The sequence below is a fragment of the Phyllobates terribilis genome, unplaced genomic scaffold (assembly GCF_046119375.1).
Source record: "Phyllobates terribilis strain yellow unplaced genomic scaffold, ASM4611937v1 Scaffold_1__5_contigs__length_1240528914, whole genome shotgun sequence".
Taxonomy (NCBI): Eukaryota; Metazoa; Chordata; class Amphibia; order Anura; family Dendrobatidae; genus Phyllobates; species Phyllobates terribilis.
The window spans coordinates 360,119,041-360,141,205 of record NW_027362761.1 but is presented as its reverse complement, the minus strand read 5'-3'; the positions used below and the strand labels follow the sequence as shown (position 1 = coordinate 360,141,205).

Sequence of the window (22,165 nt, the reverse complement as noted above, 5' to 3'; positions counted from 1 at the left end):
GATCAATGGCTTCGGGGAATTAGGTGTCTAGGTGAGTATAGGTGTCGTTTTTTATTTTTTACTTTATTTTAGGTGGCGATCGGCGGGGACAGGTAATGTATGAACTAATTTCTTTTAGGTAACCACTGGCCACCAATGACATGTATTTAACATTTATTGGGGACACAGTAGGGCAATTTAAATAGCAGGATCAGTCTGATGGGAACTACTGCTCCCATCGAGCTGATCCTGCTGGCAGGAGTGGACGGGGGACAGACATAGGCCGATGGGAGTAGTAGTGTCACATCGGCCTATGTCTGCCTGCACGCACACACCCGCACACACACCGCACACACCCGCACACATCGCACAGACACCGCGCACACCCGCACAAACATCGCGCACACACCCCGCACACACACCCCGCACACACACTAATCATGACGGTCTGATCGTCTGGGAGGTGAGGCTGACCTGTGCGGCCGTGGGAAAGTTCATGTGAGTTCATGCAGTCAAGCATGAACTCACATGAACCCTCTGAGGGCACCGCGGCTAATTCAAATGAACAGCTGATCGGCATCAGCTGATACCTCAGCAGTTCATTTGAAATAACCGGCGGGAAAGCGCAGCACAGAACGGGAAAGTCGGCGGTGAAGTCTTTTCACTGCCGGCTTCCCCGCCCGGGTCCTTCACTCCCCGCTCCTTGGAGCTGCGCTCCCCGCCCGGTCCTAACTTACGATCGGGATGGGAGGTGGCGAGGGGAGCGGAGGATCGGGGTGGGAGGCTGCGGGGAAGCAGTATGGGGCTGTGTGATTGTTTAAAAGCCGGCGGCTTTATACCGCCCGCCGGCTTTTAAACAATCAGGAGAATTCTCCCCCGCTGGGATGGCATTCTGATGACAGGCTGGATCGCGCTGCCATCCAACTTGTCATCCTTCACAGACACTGCAGAGCGCAGGCATTATGGGAACTTCCGATTCCGGTATCCGATATTGTAAAAGTATCGGAATTAAGTATCGGAATTCCGATACCGCGAATATCGGCCGATACCCGATATTACAGTATCGGAATGCTCAACACTAGTGAGAAGTGAAAAATGCAGAAGATGCCTTCAAGTGCTGAATGTTCACGTATTATATGGAGCAAGGTTTTTTTTTAAACTAATAAATATTAATTTATTCATAATAACTTTACATAAAATCATATTTCGAGATTCAGATGTAGCCCTATAAAGATTTATTTTTTTGTTTTATATGCCGTATTCTAAAAAAAATGTAATCCCTGCAAATCTGAAAAGCTACAAAACAATTTTTTTGTTTATCCAATGCATTTCTTTAATGTTTAAATTGCTTGAATCAAGTTACAAAGTACATGTATATTATATATAAAAGTGGATTAAAATACCTTCATTTCCTGGAGTAAGTGGTGACACAAAAAGGAATATTATCTGCATGGAAAGATTAGATATACATAATCATGCTCTAATAAACAGGCAAAATATCTAGTTATTATAAGATTGTCTGTGAGCTACATACCTTGTCTTGTTTCACAACATGGGTAACAAGCTCCCTGCTGCCAGTCTCCAGACCTCTGTATGCCAAATGCTCAAAGCCCATTTTACTGCAGTAAAAAGAGGCAGCCTAAAGTGATAACAAACAATGTAAATGCATCTTGTGCTAAAAAGAAATGTGTGATAAATTTCAGTCAAGCATTTAAATCATAAAGCAATTAACCAAGGGGGGGAAGTGTACATTTTCTAGGCTGATGGACATTAAAGATCATGGGCTCCTAACTAGTGTTGAGCATTCCGATACTGAAATATCGGGTATCGGCCGATATTCGCGGTATCGGAGTTCCGATACTTTTAGAATATCGAATACTGGAATCGGAAGTTCCCATAATGCCTGCGCTCTGCAGTGTCTCTGAAGGATGACAAAGTGGATGGCAGCGCTCAGCTGAGATCCAGCCTGTCATCAGAATGCCATCCCAGCGTGGGAGAATACTCCTGATCGTTTAAAAGCTGGCGGGCGGTAAAAAGCCGCCGGCTTTTAAACAATCGCACAGCCCCATACTGCTTCCCCGCAGCCTCCCACCCCGATCCTCCGCTCCCCTCGCCACCTCCCATCCCGATCGTAAGTTAGGACCGGGCGGGGAGCGCAGCACCAAGGAGCGGGGAGCGAAGGACTCGGGCGGGGAAGCCGGCAGTGAAAAGACTTCACCGCCGGCTTTCCCGTTCTGTGCTGCGCTTTCCCGCCGGTTATTTCAAATGAACAGCTGAGGTATCAGGTGATGCCGATCAGCTGTTCATTTGAAGTAGCCACGGTGCCCTCAGAGGGTTCATGTGAGTTCATGCTTGACTGCATTGCATGAACTCACATGAACTTTCCCACGGCCGCACAGGTCAGCCTCACCTCCCAGACGATCAGACCCATCATGATTGGTGTGTGCGGGGTGTCTGTGCGTGTGTCTGCGAGTGTGTGCGGGGTGTCTGTGCGATGTCTGCGGGTGTGTGCGGTGTCTGTGCGGGTGTGTGCGGTGTCTGTGCGATGTGTGCGGGTGTGTGCGATGTGTGCGGGTGTGTGCGTGCAGGCAGACATAGGCCGATGTGACACTACTACTCCCATCGGCCTATGTCTGTCCCCCGTCCACTCGTGCCAGCAGGATCAGCTCAATGGGAGCAGTAGTTCCCATCAGCCTGATCCTGCTATTTAAATTGCCCTACTGTGTCCCCAATAAATTTTAAATACATGTCATTGGTGGCCAGTGGTTACCTACAATAAATTAGTTTATACATTACCTGTCCCCGCTGATCGCCACCTAAAATAAAGTAAAAAATAAAAAACTACACCTATACTCACCTAGACACCTAATTCCCTGAAGCCATCGATCTCCTGTAATAAAATATAAAATAATAAACCACAACCTTATCCTTACCCCTCCGTAGTAGTCCACGAGTGTCCCACGATGATCTCCAGTTTAGAGCAGCCACATGGGATGTGACCGCTCTGAACCGCTGCCGCCGCTAGAATGATGGGGCCGTAAAGCAGCCCCGTCATTGCATAAGCGGGTTCGCCGGAGTTCAGGCAGCGCTGCTCCGGTTAGCTCCTTTACGGCCCTGCTGTATCGTGAGAAATTCCCACGGTACAGCAGTGCCGTAAAGGAGGTCTCCGGAGCTGCGCTGCCTGAATGCACTCCGGTGACCTCAGTCAGTGGCACCCGCTGCCGGGAGCGGACGTGTTCCCGGCAGCATGAGCTTACAGCAGCCATGCACAGCTGTCACCATCTCCAGATGTGACAGCTGTGCATGGGAGATCAGCGCAGGAACGTGGACAGGTAACTATTTTTTTTAAGTAAACTAAGAATTAAATAAAATTGTGTGTTTTATTTCAAATAAATTATTTTTTTCTGGGTGTAGTGTGTTTTTTCTTTTTAACACTTTGTAGGTTAGTAATGGGGGTGTCTTATAGACGCCCATCATTACTAACCTGGGCTTCATGGCAGCTGGCGCTGACATGAACCCCAACCCTATTACCCCCTGCCACCGCACCAGGGCAGCGTGGAAGAGCGAGGCTAAGTGCCAGAATTGGCGCATCCTATGGATGCGCCATTTCTAGGGCGGCTGACGGCTGGTGTTTCTAGCCTGGGAGGGGGCCAATATTCATGGCACCCTTCCTGGGCTATTAATATCAGCCCCCAGCTGTCTGCCTAGCCTTTGCTAGCTATTAAATAGGGGGTACCCCACGTCATTTTTTGGGGGGGTCCCCCATTTTAATAGCTAGTAAAGGCTAGGTATTCAGATGGGGGCTGATATTAGTAGTCTGGGAAGCTCCGTGTGTATTACCCACTTCCCAGGCTTCAAACATCTGCCCCAGCCGTCTGCTTAACCTCCGCTAGAGACTAAAATTACGGGGAATCCCACGCCAATTTTTTTTTAAATAAATCCTCTATTTTAACACTAAATGACATTTGAGGAGTTAATAAAGATGCAGTCCCTAAATTATTATTTATTTTTTAATTAATTTTTCCCAAAAATTTAGACGTGGGCTTTGCCATATTTTTGTATGCCAGCCAGGTACAGCATCCAGCTTCTATGAACGCGCCATTTTCCGGGGTGGCTGCGGACTGCAATTTGCACCGGGGGGGGGGCAGAAAGCTTGGGCCTCCCTGTGCTGCAGATTCCATCCCCCAGCTGCCTAGTTGTACCTGGCTGGACACACAAATAGGGAGAAGCCCCACGTATTTTTTTTTTTAATTATTTCATGAAATTCATGAAATAATAAAGAAAAAAAGGGCTTCCCTATATTATTGTGTCTGGCCAGGTACAAATAGGCAGCTGGTGGTTGGGCGCAGCCCATTCCTGCCTGCTGTACCTGGCTGGATACAAATATAGTGCGAAGCCCCACGTCAATTTTTTTTTAAATTATTTCAGGAAATTCATGAAATAATTTAAAAAAAATTGACGTGGGGCTTCGCCCTATATTTGTGTCCAGCCAGGTACAGCAGGCAGGAATGGGCTGCCCCCAACCACCAGCTGCCTATTTGTACCTGGTTGGACACAACAATATAGGGAAGCCCTTTTTTTCTTAATTATTTCATGAAATAATTTAAAAAAAAAATACGTGGGGCTTCGCCCTATTTTTGTGTCCAGCCAGGTACAACTAGGCAGCTGGGGGATGGAATCTGCAGCGCAGGGAGGCCCAAGCTTTCTGGGCCCCACCCGCTGCAAATTGCAGTCCGCAGCCGCCCCGGAAAATGGCGCGTTCATAGAAGCGCCATCTTCTGGCGCTGTACCCAACTCATCCAGGGCCCTGGTGCGGTGGCTCACTGGGTAATAAAGGGGTTAACGCCAGCTTGGCATTATCAGCTGGCCCTAAGCCCGAAATTCATGGGGTCACGCCAATATTAGACATGACCACCATGAATTTCTAGTAAAGTATTTAAAAAAAACACAACACCCAGAAAAAAGTCCTTTAATTGAAATAAAGACACAATTCTTTATTGTTCTAAATTAAACCATACTTACCGTCACGCCCATTCCACCTGAAGCCAACGATCTCCTGCAATAAAAGAAAAATAATAAAGCAACCTCATCCTTACCTTTCCATGGTTCCCAGGACAGCTTCAGCTCTGCTACATCGAGATGACAGGCTGGACCGCTGCAGAAAGCTGCCATCCATCCTGTTTCCTGCACTCAGCGCTTCAGCGTGAGAATTTTCCCACGCTGTCAGTGACGTGAATGAGTTGAGATCATGTCCAATGAACTCAGCTCACCTCATGCACGCTGAAGCGCTGAGTGCAGGAGAATTCTCCCACGCTGTCAGTGACGTGCATGAGGTGAGTACTTCACATATATGTGACTGACATGTTTCTATCTATCTAATCTATGTGTGAAGCTCTATTCTGTCTGTTATAAATTGTCGGGTACCGCTGCTGAATTGCCGGCCGGCTTTTTTAAAGAGACGGTGCATGAAAACACAATTATTTTTTTAAATAAATCCATTACACTAAATGACAAGTACAGTAATCAACACTGTCACTGTACTTCTTATATATGTGACTGACATGTTTCTATGTATCTAATCTATGTGTGATGTTCTATTCTTTCTGTTGTAAATTGTCGGGTACCGGTGTATGCCGCTGATGAATTGCCGGCTTTTCGCGTAATACATTCTACATTATTCTTAGTTGTTTTACTTCATGTAGAATTAACCTACAAGGAAAGAAAGGGTTTATTTTCATTCTGATATTTGTGTCCCATTGACTTGCATTGGTTTCCGGTATCGGAATCGGCGATATCCGATACTTTTTGGGTATCGGTCCGATCCAATCCGATACAATATTTCCTGATATCTGAAGGTATCGCTCAACACTGCTCCTAACCAACCTCCATTAATAGATAATGTTGTACAGATGCTTGGTGAACTTACCCACTTCTTAAGGTCTTAAGGCTACGTTTCTACGATGAATATTTGGTGAGTTTTTGATGTTGCAGATTTTCTGTGCATTGCACAGCGAATAAGCCTCCTTACCTTAACATGCCAGAGCAGGTGTGTCACTCTCCACAAGGAGAAACGTTACCCCTTAGACCTCAGTCCAGAGCCTCTCATGCAGCCAAATCAGTTCTCATACTTTGCACTGATGAGGACCAATAGCCCCAAACACCGTGTCTGCAAACTGAGATTCTGTTTTGGCTATTATCCTAAGTCATATTGCACGACTCGTTAAAGGGTTGATTGTGACTTGTAGGATTGCTGCTTCCAATAGGTGGCGCTATAGAGTTCAAACCCTCTTTTTCTCTGAAGAGGCAATTTGCATAGCAGATTTTCTGCAGCATTTCTGCATTTTTTTAAGCTGTGGTTTTGTCTCTTTTTGGTATGTCATGTACAGTAGTGCTCAAAAGTTTACATACCCCGGCAGAATTTTTCCTTTCTTGGCCTTGTTTCAGAGAATATGAATGATAACAAAAAACCTTTTTCTCCACTCTTGATTATTGGTTGGGTGAAGCCACTTACTGTCAAACTACTGTGTTTTCTCTTTTTAAATCTTAATGACAACCAAAAACATCCAAATGACCCTGATCAAAAGTTCACACACCCTGGTGATTTTGGTCTGATAACATGCACAGAATTTGACACAAATGGGTTTGAATGTCTACTAAAGGTAATGTAATAAGGCGTAGCCTTCCCTTGAGACTGAGAGAGTAAAAGGAAGAGTCCCTGAAGACAGACCTCCTCAACTGTGGTAGGCCAAGCTAAGGGGGTAGAGTAGAGGGGGAACTTAGTGCCCTTATCAAGCCTAGAGAGATATAGAGCTCGTTCCTGGTATAGTTCCTTCTGGGCTGTAGTACCTGAAAACAGCCACAAGATGCCACTGTTCGGGGTGCAGATGTCAGGATGAGTCTGCTAGCCGAGCTATAGACAGTGATGGGTTAAGGTTCTGTGATGACAGCTCACTGAGGGTGGGCATATTAGGAAAGTCTCTGTTTTAATTTCCTGAATCAGGAAGTGATTGAGTAGTACAAGAAGGGATTGCGACCTGATGAGACAGCCTTACTACAGTGGCTGCTAGGGTAGACGGGAGCTCCGAACCCTCAGACAGTGAGATCCCAGTGCGCAGTTCTCCCCACGCAAGAGCACGAGTCCTGTTCGCTCGCCGTAGAAACTCACCAAAGCGTAGTGAGGACACGGGGCACTTCTGGTCTGCAGGCAGCAGAGGAAGCTAAACAGTACTCCAAGCCAAGACGTGGGGGAGAGATATCGGATCCGTTCACTGTTAATACAGAGGAGTCTCTAGGGCCAGGAATTATAGCCACAGAGATGCTCCGCTTAAAGAGGGAACCAGGGCTGAAGCAGTTAACGGCGCCTGTGAGGGAGATGATTGCCTGTCGGGCCTTATCCATTATATCTGACTGTAAATACTGTAAATATTCCTCTTCCCCAAGTAAAGTCCAAGTTCTGGTTAAAACCTTGTGTCCTCTGAAATTATTGCTGCCCTGGTCCCAGAAGAAAATTGCCTGGAGACAGCCGCGATCGGATGGCGCGAAGTAAGTGAAGAGCACTACATACACAGCCACACTACAGAGAGAGGACACGTATTGTCTGTAGGGTGCCATAGCGAGAGGGGGCTACAGCTCGCCCACGACTTCCTCGCTGGGGCACCTTACATTTGGCGTAGTCGGCAGGATGCGAGCTCCTCGCATGAAGAAAGCGGGGAAGAGCCGACACAGAACACTGAGGAGAAAGTGTTGGAAGGCATGCGGCACAAGATGGCGGCCCGAAGCATGGATTCCAAGATGGTGACGACGGCGGTAAAGGCTGGGAGAAGAACCGCCCATCGTGGGAGTGGACGGCGGTGGAGAGCGCGAAAAGATGCCCAGCCCTTACGAGTTCCGGCCCGAAGGAGGATGGGCCCAGCGGTAAAGATGCGTCCCAGGATGGGACGTCCCGGGAAGAAGAGGGAGCGGCGTAAGGTGAAGCCCGGCCCCGTGAGTACCAGCTCGCACAGAGAGGGGGCGCGGCTGAAGGCGGAGCGGCCGAGAGTGACAAGTGACGCGGCGGTCGCGTCAGAGGTCCGGCCCAGGAAGAGGCGGAGCTGGACGCGCAGGACGCGCGTCACCGGTAAGCGACCGGCGCCATTTTCTGTCCGGCACGTAAGGAGAAGGAGGTGCGGCAGCAGACATCCTGAGAGGATGGCAGCCCCAGAGCCTGACAACGTGCGCGAGGCAAGCGGTGAGGAGGAACCCCTGAAGATCACTACACCAGGGGCCGCGGCTGGAAGTCGTCCGCCGGCGGGCGCTGCCCGCAATCCGCTGCCTTTACCCCCAGTGGCTGTTCAGTGGGCCACTAGGCCTGATCCGGAGCTGGGCCTGCTAGTCCACGAGCTTCACATGTGGTGCTGGAGCCGGATGCCGGAGGAAACGTCCCCCTCGGCTGACGGAGGAGAACATCCAGGTGGGGCCGGAGCAATAGCTGCAGCGAAGCTTACAGAAGGTGAGCGGTCCATGCCCCAGCGGCCGGTCACGTCTGCGGTACCTGCCCCAGTAGTTTCCGTGGCAACAGAGGCCCCCAGGCCTTCAGGGGACGGTGCGGAAGGGAAGCCCCCTAAAAGAAAGGCCCCGCGGGAGAATTTCTGGTCTTTGGCCTTGGAGGCCCTACATTCCCCCTCGGCAGAGCGGTACGCCGAGCCCAGGAGTCCTAAGTGGGCTACCCGGGACCCCCCGATGACCGCGCGAGAACAGCGGCGATGGACCGATACCTTCCTGAGAGGCTGGCTGGAGGGGTCCAACGCGACAAGAAGGGAGTCAGTGGAGGAAGCTCAGACCCGGGGGCGGGTCATAGAATTCCGTATCCATGAGGGGTACGGGTTTCTGGAAGAAGAATGGACCGGGCACGAGGTGTTCGTGTCCCGCGAGGCGGTAAAACGGGACTATCTGCCTGACCGTTTACACAACCTGCACGTGGGGGACATCGTGCACTTTGTAAAATGTGTGTGCCAAAACGGGTGGTATGCGGCTGCGGTCACCCGCCCATATAAATGGGAAGACGTCCTAGAGAAGGACCGACAGGTCTTCGAGAGGAGGGCCAAAAGAGAGGCTAAGCAACGCTGGGCTAGGGAAGCCCCTAAAGGCTTTCTGTCCCCACCTAAGGCAAGTACTCCACCGACAGAGGAGCCTGGGAGGCGGCAGTGGGGAGATATTGTGAGCGACGAGGAGGAGGATGTCGCCAGCAGCAAGGAAGCCGATTTCCTTAGTGAGGTGCCAGAGAAGGAGTCGGCACCACAACACCCAGGAGGGGCTGAGGCAGTTGAGCAGGGGGCTGCCAAAAAGACTCAGGCTGGTGTTAGCCAGGAGGTCCATCATTTTTCTGTCACCATCTACGGCCCTACCCAGGTCGGCTGTGGCAGTGCTACGTCCTCGGACGAGGACCCCGGGCCTAGCAGATACCCCGACCAGCCGTGGAAGTGGAGGAAGCCACCTTCATCCGCAGCATGGGCCGCCTTCATGAAGGAACAGAGGGAGGCCCGGAAGAAGTGAGCTAAGTGGGCTAAAAGGTCCGTTGACCTTTCACTTCTTCTCCTACTAGGACCCATCGGTGGTGGTCCTTTCTGTAGTTTGGGACTGTTACCCAGTGGGGGCGAAGTGCCCCATGTTGACTTCAGTTGAAACAGAGAAAAAAAAAAAAAAATGGAGGACTGTTCCCCTACCTCCTAGGCCAGGAAGGCCTTAAGCAGCACCCAAAAGTTGCGTGCCCGGGAGAGCTGCTCTTTTTGTTTTTATTTTTGTTTTCTTTTTGTTGCGCTTGTTGCGCCTTTTTCTGCTGGAATTTAAATTGCTGAGGCACACCTTGAGGATGGATATCCTCCAAATCTAAGAGACTTGCGGCCTAGCGGGAAGAACCGGTGACCCCCGCTAGGGCCAAGAAGAAAAGAGACTCACAGGGTGTTACCTGTGACGGTGTGCCTCAGAATGTAGCCCCAGGAGGGGATTAAGGGCTATTAAAGAGTTGACCTGATTTAAAAATGTGGACATGGACACTTCGTTTCCAGGGTCCTTACCAAGAAGGACCGGTGCCTCTGAAAAAGTTGATAATGGACTGTCCTGAATTGCTGTTCCAGGGCCCTTAACCGAGAAGGGCCGGTCTTCCATCCAAGAAGATGACCTCAGGACCAGTCGCTTACTAAGAATGTTTTAGTAAAATTTAGTAATGTAATTTTATAACTGTTGATTGATGTCTATTGCCTAGTGTGGTCAGGGACGACCAACATTAAAGTGTCGGGGAATGTAATAGTGGGGAAGGGCGTAGCCTTCCCTTGAGACTGAGAGAGTAAAAGGAAGAGTCCCTGAAGACAGACCTCCTCAACTGTGGTAGGCCAAGCTAAGGGGGTAGAGCAGAGGGGGAACTTAGTGCCCTTATCAAGCCTAGAGAGATATAGAGCTCGTTCCTGGTATAGTTCCTTCTGGGCTGTAGTACCTGAAAACAGCCACAAGATGCCACTGTTCGGGGTGCAGATGTCAGGATGAGTCTGCTAGCCGAGCTATAGACAGTGATGGGTTAAGGTTCTGTGATGACAGCTCACTGAGGGTGGGCATATTAGGAAAGTCTCTGTTTTAATTTCCTGAATCAGGAAGTGATTGAGTAGTACAAGAAGGGATTGCGACCTGATGAGACAGCCTTACTATAGTGGCTGCTAGGGTAGACGGGAGCTCCGAACCCTCAGACAGTGAGATCCCAGTGCGCAGTTCTCCCCACGCAAGAGCACGAGTCCTGTTCGCTCGCCGTAGAAACTCACCAAAGCGTAGTGAGGACACGGGGCACTTCTGGTCTGCAGGCAGCAGAGGAAGCTAAACAGTACTCCAAGCCAAGACGTGGGGGAGAGATATCGGATCCGTTCACTGTTAATACAGAGGAGTCTCTAGGGCCAGGAATTATAGCCACAGAGATGCTCCGCTTAAAGAGGGAACCAGGGCTGAAGCAGTTAACGGCGCCTGTGAGGGAGATGATTGCCTGTCGGGCCTTATCCATTATATCTGACTGTAAATACTGTAAATATTCCTCTTCCCCAAGTAAAGTCCAAGTTCTGGTTAAGAACCTTGTGTCCTCTGAAATTATTGCTGCCCTGGTCCCAGAAGAAAATTGCCTGGAGACAGCCGCGATCGGATGGCGCGAAGTAAGTGAAGAGCACTACATACACAGCCACACTACAGAGAGAGGACACGTATTGTCTGTAGGGTGCCATAGCGAGAGGGGGCTACAGCTCGCCCACGACTACCTCGCTGGGGCACCTGAAGCCACTTACTGTCAAACTACTGTGTTTTCTCTTTTTAAATCTTAATGACAACCAAAAACATCCAAATGACCCTGATCAAAAGTTCACACACCCTGGTGATTTTGGCCTGATAACATGCACAGAATTTGACACAAATGGGTTTGAATGTCTACTAAAGGTAACATCCTCACCTGTGACCTGTTTGCTTGCAATCAGTGTGTGTGCATAAAAGCTGAGTGAGTTTCTGGGATCCAGACAGACTCTTGCATCTTTCATCCAGCCACTGACGTTTCTGGATTGTGAGTCATGGGGAAAGCAAAAGAATTGTCAATGGATCTACGGGAAAAGGTAGTTGAACTGTATAACACAGGAAAGGGATACAAAAAAATATCCAAGGAATTGATAATGCCAGTCAGCAGCGTTCAAACTGTGATTAACAAATGGAAAATCTGGGGCTCTGTAAAAACCAAACCACGGTCAAGTAGACCAACAAGAATTTCGGCCACAATTGGCAGGAAAATTGTTCGGGATGCAAAGAAAAACCCACAAATAACATCAGCTGAAATTCAGGACTCTGACAGCTAGCGGTGTGGCTGTTTCAAGATGCACAAAAAAGAGGCACTTGAAGAAAAATGGACTGCATGGTCGAGTCGCCAGAAGAAAGCCATTGCTGTGCAAATGCCACAAAGTATCTCGCCTACAATATGCCAAACAGCACAGAGACAAGCCTCAAAACTTCTGGAACAAGGTAATTTGGAGTGGTGAGACCAAAATGTAACTTTTTGGCCACAACCATAAACGCTACATTTGGAGAGAGGTCAACAAGGCCTATGATGAAAGGAACACCATTCCTACAGTAAAGCACAGAGGTGGATCGCTGATGTTTTTGGGATGTGTGAGCTACAAAGGCACAGGAAACGGTAAAAGTTGATGGAAAGATAAATGCAGCACGTTATCAGCAAATACTGGAGCCAAATTTGCACTCATCAGCCTGGAGGCTGCACATTGGACGTACTTGGCTGTTCCAACATGACAACGATCCAAAATACAAGGCAAAGTCGACCTGTCATTGGCTACAGCAGAACAAAGTGAAGGTTCTGGAGTGGCCATCTCAGTCTCCTGACCTCAATATCATTGAGCCACTCTGGGGAGATCTCAAGCGCGCTGTTCATGCTAGACAGCCCAGGAATTTACAGGAACTGGAGGCTTTTTGCCAAGAAGAATGGGCAGCTTTACCATCTGAGAAATTAAACAACCTCATCCACAACTACCACAAAAGACTTCAAGCTGTCATTGATGTTAGAGGGGGCAATACACGGTATTAAGAACTGGGGTATGTGAACTTTTGATCAGGGTCATTTGGATGTTTTTGGTTGTCATTAAGATTTAAAAAGAGGAAACACAGTAGTTTGACAACAAATGGCTTCACCCAACCAATTACCATAAGTGGAGAAAGTTTTTTTGTTATCATTCATATTCTCTGAAACAAGGCCAAGAAACGAAAAATTCTGCCAGGGTATGTAAACTTTTGAGCACAACTGTATGTTTATGTAAAGCTGCTTTGTTTTTGATACTTCCTAGCATTTGGCTTTGACAAAATGTTATTAATACAGTCATGTGCAAATTACCTAAATTTTTCACAGCAGAAACGCACTAAAAATGCACATGCATTTTTTGCTTGCGGATATTCTGCATCTAATGCAAGTCTCTGAAAAAATCCACACCTAAAACCCGCAAGGGAAATTAACAAGTTGCCTATTTCAAAAATGCACTGCAGGTCAATTTACTCTGCATAAAAAAGCACAGTGGGCATGAGATTTCTATAAATCCCATCCACTTTCCTGGAACTGTAAGAAGCTATGTTATTTCGCAGTGTAAAAACAAACCAAAGACTGATCCTGGGAACTTAACCTGAAGGTTTAAGAGCAGATATAGGACCCACAGGTACTACAGCTAATTAATTTTATCAATTGTTTTTTTTTTATCATACATGGTGTATGATGAGTCAAAAATTGGCCGATATACCTAAAAATATATTACAAAATGTATCAGCTTTGAATTTTGAAAATATTTAATAAAATGGTAGGAACACTACAAAGTGTCAGTGTCCACATACAGTGCGTGTGCGTGTATATACACTACCGTTCAAAAGTTTGGGGTCATTTAGAAATTTCATTATTTTTGAAAGAAAAGCACTTTTTTTTTTTCAATTAAGCTTTATTGAAGAATTAAATAAATCAGAAATACACTCTATACATTGTTAATGTGGTAAATGACTATTCTAGCTGCAAACGTCTTGTTTTTATTGCAATATCTACATAGGTGTATAGAGGCCCATTTCCAGCAACCACCACTCCAGTGTTTTAATGGTACATTGTGTTTGCTAACTGTGTAAGAAGGCTAATGATGTTTAGAAAACCCTTGCACAAGTATGTTAGCCCAGCTGAAAATGGTTTGGCTGATTTGAGAATCTATAAAATTGACCTTCCTTTGAGCTAGTTGAGAATCTGGAGCATTACATTTGTTTGTTCTATGAAACTCTCAAAATGGCCAGAAAAAGAGAATTTTCATGTGAAACTCGACAGCCTATTCTTGTTCTTAGAAATGAAGGCTATTCCATGCGAGAAATTGCCAAGAAACTGAAGATTTCCTACAACGGTGTGTACTACTCTCTTCAGAGGAGAGCACAAACAGGCTCTAACCAGAGTAGAAAGAGAAGTGGGAGGCCCCGCTGCACAACTGAGCAACAAGACAAGTACATCAGAGTCTCTAGTTTGAGAAATCGACGCCTCACAGCTCCTCAACTGGCACCTTCATTAAATAGAACACGCAAAACGCCAGTGTCAATGTCTACAGTGAAGAGGCGACTCCTGGATGCTGGCCTTCAGGGCAAAGTGGCAAAGACCTGGGTCGGATCGGGTTGATACTTAGTTACGCCCCTCCAGGCATTCTCCTGTTCATGGCACAGTGGGATCACTAATCACGCACATGCCAGCCAGTCCGGGCGTGAGCGTAACAGTTTGCTCAGGCCATGGGTCCCGTTGAGCCCCACGGCCCTTCGCTCTCAGAGACATTTTCTGGCAAAAATGTGCACCAAGAATTTTTTTTTTCGCAAGCTGATGTCCAGGCGATGTACGCACCAGCCCAAATGGAGCTTTCTGCACCCGTTCCTGCGGATCCGCCACGGTACTATGGGGATCCTAAACAAAGCCGTGCATTTGTGGAGCAATGCATGCTGCATTTCAAGTGCTACCCTCTCTATTTTCCTACCGATTGGTCTAAAGTGGCATTTATGTTATCCTACCTAGCGGGTGATGCCTTGAAATTGATCACCCCCCTATGGGAAGCATGGGATCCTATCGTCCTTGACCTGCAGGCCTTCCTGGTGGCCTTTCTAATGGTCTTTGATGACCCCAATCCTGAAGCCTCTGCTAAAGCTTCCCTTCCCAATATCCCGGAGCAGCCCCGATGGGTAATGTGTGTGGGTAACTCACAAGTTCTCCAGCCTGAAGAGACTACTGCCCACCCAGAATCCTCACAGGATGACTACGCTCCACAGAATACTTCTCTTCCCAACCTCAAGAGGCAGTCCAGACGTGCTAGGCGTAGAGGCAAGCCATCACGCCAGGTTCTGTCCTCCCAAAGACCTCCTGTTCCCCAGCATGTAGAAGCAGCTACCCGCACGGAATCCATGAAGGTTTACCATGTTCGGCAGGCAAAGCAGAGGCCAGAACTCAGTCACGAAATTGGATTGCAGTCCCGCTGCGGTTGTTTGGGACCCCCTGACGGTCTTTGTCCAGTGAAGGTTGGAGAATCCCAAGACATTAGGCCTGTAGGAGAGGCTTCCCTGGGCGTTAGTGTTTCCTCTCCACAGATGACCATGACTGTCTCCGTGGCAAGTAAAAGCCTCGGATTAATCGGAAGTTTCGGGCTTAAAGCCTTGAAGAGTCAGTGTCTGATTCCCGTCCGAAAACTCCAGAAGCCGGCTTGGGCATTGTCAGCAGAAGGACGAGCCCTACTCAGAAACAGTCAAAAGATGTCTGTACAAATTAAGCTCCAGATTGGAGCATTACACTTAAAGAAGCTTTCCTTTCAGATGCTGAATGGTTTACCCACAAGTCGTCCAGAGCCGAGAGCTCTAGTGCCCGCTCAGTTCTGGAGACCTTGTATGGTGTATCTTGGGGGACTGTTAAGGTACAAGGGGTGTCCAGTCCCCATATCTTCAGGACAGTCAGCAATGTCTTCTTCTTCACCAGATCTGCTAGTCGCTGACTCGCTGTGTGCTGAAGTCTCCGAAGGAAGAGAAGCAGAGGCAATGTCCCCAAACAGTCTCGACTATTGTACCAATGATCTGGCTTCAGGTACCGTCCCGCCTCACAGACATGTCATCTCTGAAACCAGTTTGAGGATGGTCCCAAAGCATGGACCCTCCATCTCTAATAAATCTAGCCTTGTGTCCATCGAGGCGGTGGATACCCCCAAGTCTCTGCACCCCTCCAACCAGGCGGAGGACCTCTAGTTGCCTCCTGAATCCTCCGGGGAGCTACCTGATAACAAATGGAGAGAGACTTTCCTACACCCTGTACCTGATACCTCGCTCACTTTGTCCGGTGAGCTTGACCAAGTGTACCCCGAAGCAGTGGTTCCCCCCGAGTCTCTGCACCCCTCCAACCAGGTGGAGGACCTCCAGTTGTCTCTTGAACCCTCCGGGGTGCTACCTGATAACAAATGGACAGAGACTTTCTTACACCCTGTACCTGGTACTTCACCCACCTCATCCGTTGCTGAGAATGGCTTGATGGGAGGAAGCATCCTAGTTACCAAGATGATGAGACCAGTTTCGTTTCCTTTAGTGGACAGAAGAGGTAATCCTCTTGAAGAGAAGGATTGGCCTCCCAATTCTCTGCGGAACATTCTTGCAGGCTTGAAGAAGAGAGGGCGTAAGGGGGGGGGGTACTGTAACATACCTGGTGGCGGGCTTGCATGGTGCACCATCTCTCACTATGCAAGATCGCAAACTTGATCTTCAGTCCAGTCTGCTAGCCTGGCTTCTATTCATGCTGTCTGTTTGTCTCTGTTCTGACTGTTTAGGGCGGCGGCCCGGATACTTCCTGTTTCTTGTAGCTGCTGTGGGAACACCCCTGATGCGTCCTAAGCCTATTGCTGTCTGTCACTGGATATTTAAACCAGCTTCATCTGTATATATACGTATATATGTATATATACATACAGTGGCATACCGCCAATGGCGGCAGGCCACGCCACTGCTATGGGGCCCGTGACCGGAGGGGGGCCCGTGAGCCGGGAGGGCCCCAAGCAGTATGGGAATCAGGAGGATAGGTGAGTACTGGGGGAGGGAGGTTGCGGCGGCGGAGAAGCTGGTTGCAGCGGCGGAGGAGCGGGCACACGCTGTAGCCGCTGCTGCAGCTACCGCGTGTGCCCGCTGCTAAAAGGAAATTAATATTCCCTTTTATCCACTCCCATGGGCGTGGAGAAGAGGGGATATTCATTCTACTAAAGAAAATGTTCATGTTTCTCCACGCCCATAGTCTCGGCGTGGAGAGGAGTGAATATACCGGCAGCTCACCTCGGCATCTGAGAGTGCGCGCTGCTCAGATGCCGACATGAGCTGCTGGCAGACACAAAGCAGCACTGGAGCAGAGGTGAAGAAGGAAGGTGAGTATTAGTGTTTATTATTTTATGTCTGCAGTGATTGGAGCCATACATACTAGGATTGGGGGATAAGGAGGCCACACATACCAGGATTGGGGGATTGAGGAAGCTACACATACCAGGATTGGGGGGTGAGGAGCCACACATATTAGGATTGGGGGATTGAGGAGGCCACACATACCAGGATTGGGGGGTGAGGAGCCACACATACTAGGATTGGGGGATGAGGGGGCCACACATACCAGGATTGGGGGGTGAGGAGGCTATACATACCAGGATTGGGGGGGTGAGGAGGCCACACATACCAGGATAGGGGCGGTGAGGAGGCCACACATACCAGGATTGGGGCGGTGAGGAGGCCACACATACCAGGATTGGGGCGGTGAGGAGGCCACACATACCAGGATTGGGGCGGTGAGGAGGCCACACATACGAGGATTGGGGGGTGAGGAGGCCACACATACCAGGATTGAGGGGTGAGGAGGCCACACATACCAGGACTGGGGGATTGAGGGGGCCACGCATACCAGGATTGGGGGATTGAGGGGGCCATGCATACCAGGATTGGGGGATTGAGGAGGCCACGCATACCAGGATTGGGGGATTGAGGAGGCCACGCATACCAGGATTGGGGGATTGGGGAGGTCACACATACCAGGATGGGGGGATTGGGGAGGCCACACATACCAGGATTGGGGGATGAGGGGTGCCACACATACCAGGATTGGGGGATGAGGGGTGCCATACATACCAGGATGGGGAAATTTACCAGTAGCTGCTGCATTTCCCACTCTAGGCTTATACTCAAGTCAATACGTTTTCCCAGTTTTTTGTGGTAAAATTAGGGGCCTCGGCTTATACTCGGGTCCGCTTATTTAAAATATATGGTATTTTAAAATCAGTGAGTACGTGGTGCCCATAATACTGCAGGACTGTGGGGTGCATTATACTATATGGGGGCTGCATTTTACCCTATGGGGATTGTAATATACTGTATGGAGGACTATGGGGAGTGCATTATATTCTATGGAGGACCATGGGACGTTCATTATACTATATGGAGGATTATGGGGGATGCATTATACTATATGGAGGATTATGGGGGGCGCATTATACTATATGGAGGATTATCGGAGGTGTATTATACTATATGGAAGGCTATGTGGAGCCATTATAATATTTAGAGGGCTATGTGTAGTGCCGGCGTCCCTGCCCTCTGCTAGGCAGGGACGCTGTTCCCCTCACCGCTCTGCTCCGTGCCCGGCGTCCCTCTCCCGCTCTGCTGGCAGCGCGCGCTCCTTCCCGGCCACTGTGCTTAGGGCGCGCGCCCTCCCTCCCTCTTAAAGGGGCCGCGCGCGCCGTCCTAAGGAGTCCCCGGCCAATGGCCGGAGGACTTTACCATATATAAGGCACCTCCTCCAAAATGGAGGTGCCCGAGCAATGTTGTTGCACCGTTCTACTCTGCTTCAGCCCTCAGGTCCCGTTGCCAGTTACCTGCCAGTTACCTGCCAGATTCCTGCCAGCTTGCTGTCCTAATCCTGCCTGATTTCCTGTTACCTACCTGCCTGCCTGCCTGAGGTCCGACGGTCTGCCTTACAACTCCGGTCAGTCTGTCTAAGGACCAACTTGCCCGCTCACCTGGGAGCGCACATCAGCTACCTGCCTGCTTGCCTGAGGTCCGACGGTCTGCCTTACAACTCCGGTCAGTCTGTCTATGGACCAGCTTGCCCGCTCACCTGGGAGCGCTTCTCCGCTACCTACCTGCCTGCTTGCCTGCCCGGAGGCTCCGCTGTCACGTGCTGTGACCACCAGCTATTCCAGACTCTTGCCCGCTCACCTGGGAGCGCTTCTCCACTACCTGCCTACTTGCCTGTCCGGGGGTTCCGCTGTCACGTGCTGGGACCACCAGCTATTCCAGAGACTTTTGCCCGCTCACCTGGGAGCGCTTCTCCGCTACCTGCCTGCTTGCCTACCTGGAGGCTCCGCCGTCACGTGCTGTGACCACCTGCTATTCCAGAGACTCTCGCTTGCTCACCTGGGAGCACACATCCTCCATCTGCCTTGCTAGCCTACCTGGAGGTTCAGCCATCACAGGTCGTACCTACCCTTTACCTAGAGACTGCCCCGGTCACTTGCCGTGACCTCCAACCCGTTCTTCCAGAGACTGCCCCGGTCACTTGCCGTGACCTCCAGCCCGTTCTTCCAGAGACTGCCCTGATCACTTGCCGTGACCTCCTGCCCGTACACCCAGAGACTGTCCCGGTCACCTGCTGTGACTGCCTGCCTGGTCGCCACCCGCTCCCTTACAAGGACCGCTCCCTTGTATAGTAGCCCAGAGGTTCCGCCTCCCAGACCCGTTACAATATGAAAGCAATTATACAGCTTGAAGGGTTGTGTGGGGTCCATTATACTGTTTGGAGGGCTAGTGCGGGCCATTATACTGTATGTAGGCACATTATAGTGTATGGAGGGCTCTGTGGGGGTCTCAGTTGGGGGATCATACTGTGTTAGGGTCACCATACTTTGCCTTGGGAGTTGAAGTGGGGTACAATAGAGTCATTATACTGTTCATGTGGAGGCTAATGTGGAGGAATGCACCATGGGGGTATCATACTGTATTTGAGGGGGCACTTTTGTTGGAATCACACTTTATGGTGCAATGAAAGAGGAATCTAGGACTTCAGCAGAAGGATAATTACTGTGTAAAGGATGGTAAATTGTGAGATCTGCTCTTCGGTGACACAGACAAATATTTTTTTTACTTTTTTTGGGGGAGGGGCAAATATATATATATATATATTTATATAGATTTCATGAACACAAAGGCAGCACTCCAATCTTCAATAATAAGCTGTGGTTTATTGACACATAGTCATAGTGGCAGTGGCAACGTTTCGTTCCTATTGAGGAACTTTCTCAAAAAGCTTGAGTAAGTTCCTCAATAGGAACAAAACACTGCTACTGCCACTATGATGGGTGTCAATAAACCGCAGCTTATTATTGAACATTGGCGTGCTGCCTTTGTCTTCAAGGAATATCATTGAGGTTGGTCGTGCCTGTTGGGATCTGCACCCATTGACTTTTACTGCTCACCTGTGCTGTACCGTTATCATCTGTATATGTATGTGTATATATATATATATATATATATAATACACAGTCATGGCTGAAAGTGCTGGAACTTTTGAAATTTTTCCAGAAAGTGAAAATTGAGGAAGAGGACTTGAACTCTAGTGCCACCTACAGGAAGTAGCAATCCTAAAAGTCAATAGTAATTCTTTAACGAGCCTTATCATATGACTTAGGATATAAGCCAGAGCCAGAAGCTGGATGAGAGGTGTCAGACCGATATCCAAGGGGTAACATTACTTCTTGCGAAGAGTGACATGCTAAGCATGTCACAGTGAGGAGACTTTTAAAGCCGCGATGCTCCTCTGGGAAATATGCAAATTGTCTCTTCAGAGAGGAAGAGACTTTAAAAACCTCTCACCCAGCCAAACCAGAATTCACACTTTGCACTGACGAGAGGCAGTACCCCGAAACACAGTGTCTGCAAAATGAGTTTCTGGTTCTGGCTTATATCCTAAGTCATGTGATGAGGCTCGTTAAAGGGTCACTATTGACTTTTAGGATTGCTACTTCCTATAGGTGGCACTAGAGTTCTAGTCCTCTTCCTCTCTGAAGAGACAATTTGCATATTTTCCAGAGGAGCATTGTGGCTTTAAAAGTCTCCTCACCGTGATATGCTTAACATGTCACTCTCCAGAAAGTGAAGTATTTCTTACAGAAAATTATTACAGTTACACATTTTTTGTTATACACATGTTTATTTCCTTTGTGTGTATTGGAACAACACAAAAAAAACTGAGAAAAAAAGGCAAATTGGACATAATTTCACACAACACCCAAAAAATGGGCCGGACAAAATTGTTGGCACCCTCAACTTAATATTTGGTTGCACATTCTTTGGAATAAATAACTGCAATCAGTTGCTTCCTATAACCATCAACAAGCTTCTTGCACCTCTCAACTGGAATTTTTGACCACTCTTCTTTTACAAACTGCTCCAGGTCTCTCATATTTGAAAGGTGCCTTCTCCCAACAGCAATTTTAAGATTTCCATCAGTTTCTGGGTTTTTCTTTAAGTATGTTTGGGGTCATTGTGATGCTGGAAGGTCCATGACCTAGGACACAAACCCAGCTTTCTGACACTGGGCACTACATTGCGACCCAAAATCATTTGGTAATCTTCAGATTTCATGATGCACACAGTCAAGGCACTCAGTGTTGACTGTAGGTACTGTGTTATTTTCTTTGTAGGACTCATTCCATTTTCGGTAAACAATAGAATGATGTGCTTTACCAAAAAGCTCTATCTTGGTCTCATTGGTCCACAAGATGCTTTCCCAGAAGGATTTTGGCTTACTCATGTACATTTTGGCAAACTGCAATCTAGGTTTTTTAATGTCTCTGTGTCAGCACTGGGGCCCGCCTTGGTCTCCTGCCACAGCGTTTCATTTCATTCAAATATCGACGGATATTTCACGCTGACACTGATACACCCTAAGCCTGCAGTACAGCTTGAATTTCTTTAGAACTTGATTGGGGCTACTTATCCACCATCTGGACTATACTGCTTTGCAACCTTTCATCAATTTTTCTCTGCTGTCCAGGGAGATTAGCTACAGTGCCATGGGTTATAAACGTCTTGATTATGTTGCGTACTGTGGACAAAGAAACATCAAGATCTCTGCAGATGGAGTTGTAACCTTGAGATTGTTCATATTTTTCAAGAATTTAGGATTTCAAGACCTTATACAGTTCTCTTCTCCTCTTTCTGTTCTCCATGCTTAGTGTGGCACACACAGACACACAATGCAAAGATTAAGTCAACTTCTCCCCTTTTTATCTGGTTTCAGGTATGATTTTCATATTGCCCACACCTGTTACTTGCCACAGGTGAGTTTGAAAGAGCATCACATGCTTGAAACAGAGTTGTTTACCCACAATTTTGGAAAGGCAACATTTTTGCGGTTTCATGTGAAATTATGTCCAATTTGCCTTTTTTTCTCTGTTTTTTTTTGTGTTGTTCCAATAAACACAAAGGAAATAAACCTGTATAACAAAACATTTCTAATTGCAATAATTTCTGGGAGAAATACTTCACTTTTTGGAATAATTTATACATGTGGAATTATATACTTAACAAAAAAGTGTGAAACAACTGAAAATATGTCTTATATTCTAGG

The 22,165-nt window shown here is 48.2% G+C and overlaps 1 protein-coding gene across 1 annotated transcript in view; it reads right to left on the bottom strand.

The window, feature by feature from the left end:
* The window catches only part of HPD (4-hydroxyphenylpyruvate dioxygenase), a 60,476-nt gene that overhangs the window by 35,182 nt on the left and 3,129 nt on the right, over positions 1–22,165 (bottom strand). The window contains exons 4-5 of the mRNA XM_073676268.1: positions 1,514–1,618; positions 1,383–1,425 (exon numbers count right to left, since the gene is read on the bottom strand). Coding sequence (XP_073532369.1) covers positions 1,383–1,425; positions 1,514–1,618 — 148 coding nt within the window. The remainder of the gene's footprint in view (positions 1–1,382; positions 1,426–1,513; positions 1,619–22,165) is intronic.